At 36.1% G+C, this 14,316-nt stretch overlaps 1 protein-coding gene across 7 annotated transcripts in view; it reads left to right on the top strand.

Annotated features, from left to right (window-relative positions):
* Positions 1-14,316, top strand: part of PTPN20 (protein tyrosine phosphatase non-receptor type 20) — a 97,493-nt gene that overhangs the window by 70,736 nt on the left and 12,441 nt on the right. For 6 of the 7 annotated variants that reach the window (XM_029932080.1, XM_029932081.1, XM_029932083.1 and 3 more), the window contains one exon: positions 7,924-7,986. In XM_029932080.1, coding sequence (XP_029787940.1) covers positions 7,924-7,986 — 63 coding nt within the window. Of the gene's footprint in view, positions 1-7,923; positions 7,987-8,848; positions 11,008-14,316 lie in introns of those variants that run through there. The other variant, XM_029932082.1, reaches the window with a different exon arrangement.

The raw sequence follows: 14,316 nt of genomic DNA, 5'->3' as shown, positions 1-14,316 counted from the left end.
GTCCCTTTGCCTTCCCTCTAACCATACATACAGCTTTTAAAATCCTGTTAAAGAATGTTGAGTAAGTATGCCTGTTTTTAATGAACAGAAATTACATGCAACTAAGCACATTGGAAAAAATGTAGACTTCAGGGCTTTAATGAGAGGTCCCTAGCTTTGACTGCCAGTTTTGCCTCATACTTCAGATTTTGGTGACTGTGTGCAAATTGCTCATCCTCTCTGAAACCCAGGGTTTTCATATGCAAAATAAGGATAATAATGTTGCTGGGTTTGATCAGGCATTCGCAATTCATTGCTTTCCTCCTAAATTTGGAACCAGCTGAGAGATAGACACAAGAATCAGATACCTATTGATTATACTCTTCCCTTTCTGTCGATTAAACTGATTAGGGAATGTGACCTTAGATTTGTGGCCAGAAAGACTGACTCACTGAACTGTCTTCCTGCCCTGCAGGAGTGCAAAGGGGAAGACATCTGCTTATTAGCAGGCACTAGGGCAAGAGCAGCTCTTACCAGGGGCACAAAGAATTCAAAAAGTCACACCTCAGTCCTGAGAAAACGGGCGACCAGGCATGTGCCCTGCTAGGCAAATTCTATAGTTAGGTTGGCGTCAAAGCAATCAAGTCTCTGCTCTCATGGGCCTTCCATAGTTAAACCCTGACAGTGCCAGACTCTCTCCTGTGGCAGTAGAATGGCTATTTTGGTCCCAGAACTCATTATCCTCAGGCTGTATTATGTGGGAGGGTGGGGAAATGGTCTCTCGCAGCAGCTCCTTGGAAGACAGAGGAAATTGCTTTTTGTCAGAAACTTGAACCAATGTCTCCCAACATTTTACTGTTTCTGAGTTATAGCCCCTTCCCTGACCTAATCACTGTGGGAGATGCTGGGTTATTTAGGCCAGTCAGGAATATTCTAGGCCATAAGACTGAGAGTGACAAGAGGAATGGTTTTCCAAAGCAAACTCAGAAAATGAATATAAACTGGAGAGTCCCCCCAGTGTGCTCAAAACTGCTGAAATTTTTAGTAGTATAAGTCTGATATTACCCATTCCCATAAGTAATGTTGTGTGAGCCTTTCAGCCGAAAGCATTAGTATAATTTTCTTTTATATATTCCCCATCATAGTTTCTTAAATAATTTATTTCTATTTGTCCTTATTTTATATTCCTTGTAGAAACTATAAAAACTATAAATATTATATTTTATGTTCCTAAGAAGCACTGTTTTCTCCTACTTTATCGAATGTGTTTTATAATAAGTCATCTGTCGGTTTAATTGACAGTGTTTTTCTTAGTGGTACATAAATAACGATGCGTTTTACAATTAAGGATGCTTAGATTTGATGGAGTAATTCAGAAAGAGAAAATATATCCATTGTTTCCTTACTGGCTTTCCATAGAACCTGGAACTTAACAAATGTTCCTACTGACACCCTTTCTACTCTTCAGAAATTTGTCCACTAGACCTCCTCTGAGTGAGGTCTCGGACCAGCACCAGTCTGGGGTTGGGGGGGTTGTTATCTATAGTAAGGTAGGTTCCCAGAAATTGAGAGTGAACATTTAGAAACTTTCAGAGCAGTTTGATGTATTGCTGTGACATCCAAGAGCATGACCAGTGGATTGGTCTTGCTTAACAGAGTATAGACCGGTTTGTGTGTTGTAGAACTCACATGGCAGGCCTTAACATGCAGCAAGGTGCACACCAGCGATGTGAAGTGGACATTTCAAGATTAGTCGATCAGTTATAACTCTAAAGGATATGAAAATCTGAGAATATGTAACCATTTCTTTCTATTTGTTATTTTTATAGCCATTTTCATTTTTAATCATGCCCGCTTAAAAATACTGAAAGTGTTGGGCATACACTGGCTCTTATCTGGCAGAAACACGGAGATTGCTCCGTAAGCAGTCTCGCGAGACCTTTCCCCTCTCACCGTCGTCAGGGTGCAGTAACAGTTGTTCCGGTCAGTACCGGTTACCACATTACCACATAATGAAGTGAATAACCCAAAATTGAGCACATTAGCCTTTACATACTTTAAAAAATCTTACTGTAACCCTATGCACACTGTCAAATTTATCTGACAGAGTTGAGTTTGTTTGTAGCAAGACTCTCTTGATGAAGCAGTGTGATTTATCTTCTTACACAAATTCCTTGATCTGAATACTTCAGACTATGTTCTTGTCTTTGTGGCTCTGCTACCAGAACTTAACCCTCCACAAAACTTAAGCTTCAAATCACATTTGTTGACCATGTACCACTTTGCATTTCTATGCAGTTTAGAGCCAGTTATTTGTCAGTAATCAAAGATCAAAAAGGAAGAACTCTTCCTTCTTGTCACATCACATGCAAATGATGCGTATACTGAGAGAATCACCATTTCCAGTATCTCTTTATTCATTAAATAATGCAATGGAAAATACTGTGATACTTTTATTTGCTTCATAAGTTGGTACAATTTCAGGGGTGCATGGGTGGCTCAGTTGGTGGAGCATCCAACTCTTGATCTCAGCTCAGGTATTAATCCCAGGGTCATGAGTTCAAGTCCTGCATTGGGCTCCATGCTAGGCATGAAGCCTGCTTAAAATAAAATAAAATAAAATTAAATTAAATAAAATTAAATAAAATTAAATAAAATTAAAATTAAATAAAATAAAAAATAAAATAACAAAGGAAAAGAAGTTGGTACCATTTCATATCATTAGCCAGCCCGTGAATTTGTCAAGCTGGCATGTGGTCAGAAAATAGAACTTTCTGTGGGCTTCTATAGTGCACCTGTGCCAGAGGAGCATGCCGTCCTGAACTGTTGTCCAGCCTCTTCACTGGTGGGACGTGAGCACTGAAAGGGGGCCATACAGTGTGAAAGGGAAAAAAAAGAAAATGGTACCCTAACTGTCTTTTATAACACATATGTACCCTAAATTTCCAAGTAAACATCTTGAGTATTCTTTCACCATTGTCCTGGCAATTGTATGTAGGTTTTTAGTCTTAGCAATTAAAATGCTATTTTCTAAGTCTTTAGAGCATTAATGTTACATGTGAAAAATAATGCACATCAGCTTCTGTTGACTTTTTTAGTTCAATATTATTTTATTTTTAAATATTTTTTAAAAACATTTATTTATTTTTGAGAGACAGAGAGAAATGGAGCACAAGTCTGGGAAGAGCAGAGAGAGAGAGAGAGAAAGAGAGAGAATCCAAAGCAGGCTCCAGGCTCTGGGCTGTCAGCACAGAGCCCAATGCAGGGCTTGAACTGATGGACTGTGAGATTATGACCTGAGCTTAAGTCAGCCACTTAACCTACTGAGCTACCCAGGCACCCCAAATTTAATATTCTATTAAATAATTCTTTTGTCTTTGAATTTATTTCTTTTTTTATGTAAATGGCAAATAAATTTTAATAGTTCCTTTACTCTGTTAGCCAGTATATCTTTGCATTTAAAACAAGAGTGCTTTTACCGATTTACAGTCAATAATGGCTATAAGATTCCATACATAAGGAATCATAGTTCCAAGTGAAATGAACATGAACTCTTTTTGCCTTCATTTCTTTGCAGTCACTTCCATTGCCACAATTTGGTTAACAGCTACAGCTACATTCAGAAAACTGTCTTTTTTTGACAAGACAATCCAGTGACACTTGTTTTGACATCAGTAAATAAACACAAATAATACAAATTCATTTCCATAATTTGCCTAATCTTAATCTCATAAATTAAAAAAACAGGCTTTCAAAACAGCAACAGTTTTTAAATTCAGTAAGATTTTATGTCATTAATATTTCCTCTTATGAATCATGCTTTTGGTTTCAAGTCTAAGAACTCCTCACCTAGCCTAAGTCCTAAATAATTTTTCCTATATTGTTTTCTAAATGTTCTATGTTTTATATTTTACATTTAAGTCCATAATCCATTTTTGTAAAATGTGTTTATTTTGAGGGGGGAAGGAGCCCTCAAGAAAGAAGGAGATAGAGAGAATCCCAAGCAGGCTCTGCACTTTCAGTAAGGAGCCCTAGGCTGGGCTCAAACTTATGAATTGTGAGATCATGACCTGAGCCTAAACCAAGAGCTGGATGCTCAACCAACTGAGTCACCCAGGCACCCCAAAGTCTATAATCCATTTTGAGTTAAGTTTTGTATAAATGTGAGTCAAGGTTTACTTATGTTTCCTTTCTTTTCTTTTTTCTTTTCTTTCTTTCTTTTCTGCCCCCCTATAGATGTCCAATTTTCTAGGACCATTTGTTGAAAAAGCTATTCTTCTTCCACCAAATTGCTTCTGCACCTTTGTCAAAACCATTGGGCATGTTTGTATGGGACTATTTCTGGTTCTGTATTCTGTTCCATTGATCCATCTGTCTATCTTTTTGCCAATACCACACTATAGACTCCTGTAGCTATATAGTAAGGTAGAGTGATTCTTTTATTCTTTTTCAGAATTGTTTTAACTTTTATAGGGCCTGTGCTTTCCTACATAAATTTTAGAACTAGTTTATCTATATCTACAAAAAAAGCTTACAGGGATTTTATAGGAATTGCTTTAAATCTGTAGATCAGTTTGGAGAGAATTGACATTTTTGCTGGGTTGAATCCTCTAATCCATAAACATGGTATGTCTCTCAATTTATTTAGGTCTTCTTTGATTTCTTTCATCAGCATTTTGTCATTTTCAGCATGTAGATCCCATATGTGATTTATTAGATTTGTCCTATTTCATTATCTTTGAAACAATTGTAAATGGTATTATGTTTTTATGATAAACTTCTACATGCTCATAGTTTGCATATAGAAATGTGATTGATTTTGTGTGTTGATCTTGTGTGCTCTGATTTTATGGAACTTAATATTTCTAAGAGGGTTTTTTTTGTCCTATTTTGTTCTGTTTTTAGATTCCATGGGCTTTTCTACATAGACAATCATTCTAGCTACAAATAGGGTCAGATTTATCTCTTCTTTTCCAGTCTGTATGCCTCTGATTTCTTTCTATGGCCTGATTGAGCTACCTAGAACTTTAAGTATTGGGTTGAATACATGCGGTAACGAACAAACATCCTTAAAGGCAAAGTAAATTAAAATAATTCATTTTGTGAAAGACCCTATGAAAAGAATGATAAGCTACAGACTTAGGGAAACTGTTTGCAAATTACATATCCAACAAAGGTATTTAGAATATATTAAAGCATCCTCAAAACTTTAATAGTAAAGAACAAAAAACAAACAAAAAAACCCCCCGACCCAGTTAGAAAATGGGTAAAAGTCATGAACAAACATTTCACCAAAGAGGTTGAAAAGATGGCAAGTTACCATGTGAAAAGATATTGGGCTTCATTAGCTTTTAGGGAAATTAAATTAAAACTATGATGAAATATCACAAGATATGTATCAGAAAGACTAATATAAAAAATAGTGATACCTCCAAATGCTGGTGAAGAGCTAAAGACACTGGATTAATTATTTGTTGCTTGTGGGAATGTAAAATGCTATACCCATTCTAGAAAATAGTTTTACAATTTCTTTAAAACAAACAAAGGCAAAACTAAACTCAATTTACTATATAACATCAGCAGTGGCACTCTTGGGTGTTTGTTTATCCCAGAGACGTGAAAAGTTACAATTACACAAAAGCCTGTATGTAACTGTTCATAGCAGATTTATTCATAATAGTTCCCCAATGGAATCAACCTATATGTCCTTCAGTAAGTTGATGATTAAGCAAACTGGTATATATATCCATTCCATTTATTTTTTAATGTAATACTATTAAGCAATTAAAAGGAGTGAACTGTTGATGTACAGTAAAACCTTGGATTGCAAGTAACTTGTTCTGCAAGTGCCACAGATGAGCAAACATTTTAATTAATTTTAACTTGCTAAACAAGTGATATCTTCCAATAAGAATAATATATGACACTGAATGCTACATGCTCACAACTGAACCAATGGTTCTCTCTCTCTCTCTCTCTCTCTCTCTCACTGTGGGATTGTGGGTGATTGTCTCCCATGCTCCGATGCTTGGTCTCAGGCTGCAATGTTTGACAGAAATTAGATTTTTCAGAACGTTGGAAGGTACCCACAACTGTAACTAGTGTATTTTTTGTCACTTAATGCACCTATGGGCAGTCCTTTGCTTTTCCATAGAAGAGTAAGCTGGGGAATGCTTTGCTTCATTGTAGGTCAGGAATGATCCTTATCCTATATCTTGCAGATATAGACCCTTTTCCTTGCTACCTTACTGCCAGTTACATTAAATACAGTATATGACAAGAGTTTATTAATACTATACTCTAGACACCATCCATTAGTGATAGTGAAAATCATCCTACACAATAACCCCTCTCTCTCTTGTCTCTCTCACACCAGCCACAAAAGTTTTCAAAGGTAAGTGCAGGTTAATTTCTTTATTTTTATTTTTATTTTGTATTTCCTTTATTATTTTATGTGATAGTACAGTACAGTAATCATTTTTATATGAACATTTTTGGGTTGTGGAATGAATCATCTGAGTTTCAATTATTTCTTATGGGGAAATTCACTGATATACAATTGTTTTGGATTACAAGCATGTTTCTGGAATGAATTATCCTCACAAACCAAGGTTTTACTGTACACAGCAATTTAGATGATCTCAAGGCAACTATACTGAAGGAAAAAAAGCCTCAAAAATTAGGTATTACATGATTCCATTCGTACAATCTTCTTGAAATAACAAAACAGTAGAGACGGATAACAGATAACTCGTTACCAAGGGTTAGGGACAGGGTTGGGTAAGTAGTTCTGATGGGTAACATGGGGAAGTTTCGTGGTGGAGCAGCTATATATCTGGATGGTGGTTGCAGTTACCCGAGTCTTACATGTGATAACATTGCACAAAATCACACACACATACATACAGAAATTCACAAATGATTGCATGTAAAACTGGCAAAATCTGAATAATGTCAAAATATCCATGGATTATACCAATGTCAATTTCCTGGTTTTGATATTATACTGTAATTATGTAAGATGACATAATTGGGGGAAGTCAGGTTTAAGGTTCAGAAGATCTCCATGTACATATTTTTGCAACTTACTATATATAATTATTTCAATATCAAAAATTTTAAAGGCTCAATTAAAAATTTAAATTATGATAAAAATGGAAAGTTGTAAAAATCAAGGAATGGTTATACTTTCTCTGATTTTATATATTTTGGGGTTATAGTTAACAAACATTAATATTTCATGTGTCTATGTGGTCTTGCTGGACATGACTGGTCCTCAGCTTGCACCACTAGGGCAAGCTCAGCAACACTTGAGCTGGTCTATATCCAGTGGTGATGCTCCTGGATGCTGCACCCCTGTCAGACTGCCTTAAGAGTTTCTTAACACTTACCGCAGTTTCTGAACTCATTTCATTGTGGACAAGCAACAGCCCCTTGCAGACATGCGCCAGCTCAGTGACCACACTGGGTAGGCTGGTATCCATGCACAGGTGCAGAATCTGGTCTTGGGCCAACTGTTGTTAGGGTGTTCATTTGAGATGAGAGGGCTCCTTAGATGAGAAACAGCTGTGTTACTAATGTGGCCTGAAAAAGTAGTCTATGCTCAGATTTTTTCCAAATTACAGTCCTGTTTTAAGATTTCCCTTTGGAGGACAGAAAAGTAGACACAGGAGCAAATTTGTTGTTATTTCTCTTGGAGAGCATTTCTTATTATAAATGATTGCTTCCTGCTTTTTCCTGGAAACCCTTTTAAACTGAGGCTTCCTTATCCATTAGACTAGGTTAAAAATAGTTCCTTTTCTTATAGTTTGAAAATGAGACGTTTCTGGTTATATTTTGACATCTTTTTTTAGTGGAAAGAATTATGGAGTACTCATTTGGCAATCTGTGGGTTTGTATTTTCCCCCATGTGAATAATACAAAACCACTGTCATCCTGTTGCAGTTCAACATCAAGAATATAGTGAGCCAAATGCGAGAACAGCGTTATGGCATGGTTCAAACGAAGGTAAGCCCTCACTACCTAAATTCTAATAAAAAGAATAAAGAATATAAAGACTAACATGTTTAGCATGTTATAATTTATAAATCTTTTACCTACATGATGACATTGAATTCTCACTGTTGGAGGTAGATACTATTTTTTCTCTGATATTACTTGATAAAGTACCTCACATTCAGAGTAAGAAGTCTGTTCCATGAGGTCAGTCATAGCATCTGGTGGAGCCAAGAAGGAAACGGAAGCCTCCTGATGCCCAAGCACATGATTTGTCCATAATGCCATGCTATTTAAGAAATATATCTAAAGTGATTTATAAGTTTCTGGATAGCAATTTAGGGATATTTACTTGTCAATAAATTATCGAAGTCATTGGTATGTCATAAAAAGATAGCATTTATGTTATAGATTAGTTATTAATCATTGAGAGGGAGAATCGAGAGAAAGCATGGATAATGAGAACAAACAGATACACCTAAATCTTTAGGTGGACCTATTTTGAGGCCAATGATGAATGATAGATGAAGCATTTTATTTGAACTAAGGTTGCCTGAGAGACCTGAGGCTACACCTAAAAAAATTTTTTTAAGCATGATTTATCCAGGACATTCTAAGGAGATTGAGGTGGAGGGTCAGTTTCCCTGTGTTCAGTTAAGCCTTGAGTTAACTAATTCTAGACCAAGCACTATATTATAATCATTTTTCTTCCTGATATTTAAAAAATTATATATGTTTAGAAGTTCTTGGTTTAATGGTTGCTCTTTTTTGGGCCCTTTCCTTTATGATTGAAAATTACAACTGTGTTCTCTGAAAGTGGATATTGGTATTCAATTACTTAACATTCTATTGTTTTTCATATGTATGTATATAGGAGCAGTATTGCTTTTGTTATAAAGTTGTGCTTGAAGTTCTTAAGAAGCTTCTGACTTTCGATTAAGAAAGACTTCTGTTGCCTCACACTTGAAATTACCAAGTGGCTTGGAGTTTCCTCATAAAGAACATGTTCCAGCTGTCCTGACGGGCTTTGCTTAGGCATACGGTGTGCTTTCTTGGTGTATCATTTGACTTTCTTTCTGACAACTCCCTGAAGGCAGCATCATTTGGTTTGCAGTGAATAGTGTTTCCCCATTAATCTTACTTAGATAATATAAAAATATCTTCCCACATTTTCCAATGAAACAAAAGTTGTATACAAGAATTGCAGCCTAATTGGTTGAAGGGATTACAGAGCCCAATAAAGGACTTAAACTATACTCATTAAGATTTTATTTGGACAGGCAGCTAAAGGGAGCTGAGGATTTCCAGGACTCTAAAAAGCCCCTATTCCAGGAGAACGTAGGGTCAGTAAAGGGAAGATCACATCATGACCTCTTGGAGGCATTTTCAAGACAGATACTTACCTGTGTTTTTTAGCTAGAGTATGTACTTTTAGCTAGTATTTGAATAACTCAGTTCGCTAATGAGGAGGGATTAACTTTTTACACAAATTGGATTCTGTTTTCCTATAGTTCCACACTCCTTGGGGGGACCCTAGGGACCTTAGAGGACAAGCTGCCTTTCTAGAGCAGCTGCACAAGGACCTGTTGATCTGGGAAGTATTTTGTGGGTGGGCAGAGTTCCTCTGCTCGATCACATGAACACACTGGAAAACAGTCCAAAACTAAAATAGATGTTTATATAGAAAGTCCAAGAGGAAATTTTTGCCCAGCTTGAGTTCTTTCCTATCCCACCCTAACACTTAACATATTACTCAGTCTGCTTTGTTAAAATCACATATTACATTTTACTTGCCTCTTACTCGTTGCCCTTTAGCTAACCAATAAACTTTGATATAAGCATTATTACATAACTCTGTGTATCTCTTACGCCAGATCTAGTTCTTAAACTAAGATCGATGATAGTTATTTTTTTGGAGAGTTCCATTAAATCATTTCTTTCCATTACTGCTCCACCTCTGTTGTAACATTTAAAAGTTGGCTTTGGGAACCAGATTTTGGAAAACCAAATTCATAGTTGTGAAAATGAAAACTTCCATGTTCTCTTTTTGAAGAGATGTGGCCAATATTACATCTATCTTATTATAGGACTTTGCCTCATATAATTACAGTGATATTTTGGTCAAGGAATTTTAGTGACCAGTTTTACCTGATTATATATAAAGCAAATGATACATATCTTTGTACAGTGTGGTTCAACAGAGATCAGAATATTCCATGTATTATATTGAGAAAATTTCTAATATTAATCTGTAAATCTTGAATTTTAAAGAGGCTTATTTGTTCCCTTGGCTGAATGAATACTTGAATTATCTTAGTAAATTTCATTTTAAAAATAATTACATGCCAGAAATATATTTTATATTAAATCAAATTGATGATTCTACCTAATTACATTGTTCATATAAAGAATAATCTATGCTAAACCTTAATTTCATTTTGATGATTGGACTTTAATATTTGTGTCCCTCATTTTATTATTCTGTTATTGTAAAATAATAGATATAATGTACAACATCATTCCTGAGAAGGATTCTATGGTGTTACTTAAATGAAAAGACTTACTGTATATTGCCTGAAGTATTTTTATTATCTAGGCCTTGAAGTGTACTTATAAAGAAAAATGCCACAATTCTTGATGGTAAACATATTTCTTCTACAATGTGTGCCTCATATTTTTATAGCTAGATTAATTTTTAGTTTTTGAGAGAAGAGAAATAAGTAAATATGGAAATACTGATTCCACTTGTTTTATTTCGTTTTTGGAAAGTGAATTCCAAATTGAAAAAGTTTGACTGATTGAAATACTAAGTTTCATACCAACATTAAATCAATCTTTGCCTAGACTATGGATATGAAACTCCCATTGACACCTTTGTGAGTGTATGAATGCTTAGAGGAATGTGTAAAATATTTAAATAAAAGCATATATGCATTTATTAACTTTCAGCTTTAAATACATATTTTTATGCTTGGTGGACATACATGTTGGACCAAATCTTTTCAGAAATAAACATTGTAGGTTTCATTCTCATATAAGTCTTGGTAATTTATTTTTTCCTTGGGCTTTTTACCTCTAAACTATCTAGGGGTGAAATTAACTTTACATTTACTACTTGGAGGTCATTTCAGTGATTTATTCTTATTGAAAAATCTTAAATGAAAATACCTTACAACTAAAAAAAAGTTTCATTTCATACTTATTTTTTCTTAATACATGGAAAGAATTAATTTTCTTAACTGTCTTGAGGCTTAAGTAATTGAACCAGAAGATTTGGAAAGTATCCATTAAGTAAAAACAGGTTAGTGGTATTCAGTGGGGATAATGGATTGCTCAATGGAATACTCAGTTTGTCTACAGCTATAATCAAAAAGCAGTAAGTAATGACCTCATCTATAACAATTTGAGTTAGAAGGGATATTAAAACACACCTAATATAACTATCATATCTGAAACTTGAATGTGAGAAACAACATTATTTAGAAACTAATAGCCACATCATATTGGGAGGTGAAAAAAATAGAGGCTTCTTGTCAGAAAAACAGTAACTCCTGTTAGCACTATAGTGTTGCTCAAGAGTTATGTAGCCAATACAGAAAGACTACAACAAGGAATAAATGGTATATAAATACTGAAAAGAACAAAATGATCTTTTGTTTGTATATTTGCTCACATAAAAATAATAGACTCAACTAAAATATAGTATTAGAAAAATCATTATGGAGTCTGGATACAAGATAACTGTGTAAAAATTACTCTTTTTCTACATCAGAAGTCATCAGATTGTGGTTTGCAGCCAAAGATGACATGTTGCCTGTTTCTGTAAATAAAGTTTTATGCCCATTTGTTTATATATCATCTATGGCTGCTCTTGTGCTATAGTGACAGTGGCCAACTTAGTAGTGGCAGAGATCATATGGCCCATAAAGCCTAGACATATTTACCATCTTGCCCTTTAAAGGAAAAATTTGCCACCCTCTGTTCTATATCTTCAGCAGGAAAAATACCTCTGAGCAACAAGGATATGAAAAATGTATAAAATACCTAAGATTTAACTTACCAAGAACTTGACCAGTTGATGCTCTCATTCTCAATGAACAGTAAATATATGAAAAGAATCAATATATTTTTGAAAAAGAAGAGTTAATTGTGGGGAAGAGAGAGGATTTGCCTTAATAACAATCAGCATATCATCTAGAGTCATAGTTAACACAATGTGATTCTGGGCTCAGGGATGCACATGTGGATCAGTGGAACAACAGAGTCAAGAAAGAGACTCAATAGACTCATAAATTTGTGAATTTATTATGTACTAAAGGTAACATTTCAGATCCAGAGCATCAACATTTATGAAGCAAAAACTAATAGAAGTGATAAAACTGAAAAGATAGATGAGTCCACAATTGTATTTGGAGATTCCACCATTCCTGTCTTTGATAGAATAAACAGAAAAATCAGTAAGACTATAAAAGATTTTAATAACACTATAAACCAGTTTGACCTAGCTGATATTCGTATAACACTGCACCAAAATACAGTAGAACACACCTTTTTTTTTTTCAAGTGCATTTGGGACATCCACCAAGAGTGATTATATTTTGGCTCATAAAATAAGCCTTGATATAATTCACATGAAAGGAACCGTATAGGTATGTTCATGGAATTAACTAGAAATCAATAACATAAAGATAGTTTAAAAGCTCCAAAATATTTGAAAATTGAACAGTGTACTTTTTAAATTTATTTATTTTGAGAGAGAGAGAGAGAGAGAGAGGGCGAGGGCGAGCGAGCATGAGTGAGGAAGGGCAGAGAAGGAGAGGGAGAATCCCAAGCAGGCTCCATGCTGTTAGCACAGGGCAGGGTTTGACCCCACAAATTGTGAGATCATAACCTGAGCTGAAATCAAAAGACAGATGCTTAACCAACTAGGCCATTCAGGCACCCCAACAGTGTACTTCTAAATAACCCATGGGTCAAAGAAAAAAGTCTCAAGAGAAATTAGAAAATATTTTGAAGTAAGTGAAAATAAAAACATACTATGTGGAATGCAGTGACCAAAGTTTTGGAGAAAGCCATGTGCTTAGTTTGTACAGTGTTGAATTTATTATGTTTATGGGACCCCTGAGTGGCTCTACAAGTCTGGGATGAAGACCTAGATCTGGAGGAATGTTTGCCTTGAAGGTGATGCTTGAAGTCATGGGAATGGCTCCCCCAAAGAAAGTGAGATGGAGGCCAAGAGCAGATTCCTGGGGAACTGCAGCGGACTATGAGTCTGGAGTGCTCTCTTGTCCAGCAAGAGAGCAGACACAGAATTGAATACAAGAGAGGCTATTGTCTGGGAGGAGACAAGAGACTCAAGCAGGGGTTTCATCTCCATATTAATTGGGCTTACAGGATGTTACCCACATGGTGCATGTGAAGAAAGCAAGATCTTGCACATGTGAACGTGGAGAAAACAATCAGTAATCATTAACGTGTGTGTAGGAAGCAAAGGGTCTGGGGGCCAAGTGGTGTTTGTGATCAAAGCACAATAGTATATTGGCATCAGATGGAAGCAATTTCCTGCAGGTGATATAACAAGTTACTCATGATCTCATTACAGTATCTCACTAGCTAACCTTGGGTACTTTCACCCCATGGTGGCAGCTTCCCATCCTAAGCTTTTTTCTAACCCATTTATGTAAGTAGAACATATTTCCCCATAGGAAATGTCAACGTTTTCATTCCTACCTTGATTGCCCTTATAGTCAGCCTAAAAGCCACCTCTTTTATGAAGTCCCCTAATACTCCTCCCTCCTTCATCAGTACTTCTCAAATGGTGGTGAAGAATCCATCTCATTTACAAACAGACCCCCAAACAGCCAAAATACCCATCAGATATTTACTGGAAAGTGTGGTGAGCTAATTTGAGGACAGTAGCTTGTTGTAACCCGCAGGCCCGGGCTGCTCATCCCAGGCATTCGGGGGTACCAGTTTCGTCCGCCCCTACCGGCAGGGCGGAGACAGGCAGGGCGGAGAATGGTCGCGGGTCCTTCTCCTGAGGGAGGGAGAGAAAAAGGGGGCAGGAGAGAGAGACGCAGAGAGTAAAGACAGAACTCACGGTTCTCCAGTTCTCCGATCGATCAGGCTGCGAAAGAGAGAGCTTTATTCAGAAAACTGTCTTTTATATAGGTTTCAAGGTGGGAAAACAAAGCAGCTGACCAAGGTCAATTACCAGGTAAACAGAGTCAAATGAATATCAAAAGAAACGCCCAGATTTGCCTCAGCAATGCTGGGAAGGGGGGAGTTAGCACTGAATAATCCAAAATACGGTTTTGATCTTTTGTGCACCTTGGCCACTCA

Source organism: Suricata suricatta, chromosome 2, assembly GCF_006229205.1.
Source record: "Suricata suricatta isolate VVHF042 chromosome 2, meerkat_22Aug2017_6uvM2_HiC, whole genome shotgun sequence".
Lineage (NCBI taxonomy): Eukaryota > Metazoa > Chordata > Mammalia > Carnivora > Herpestidae > Suricata > Suricata suricatta.
Note: the sequence above shows the minus strand (reverse complement) of the source record. Positions and strands in the feature narration are given on the sequence as shown.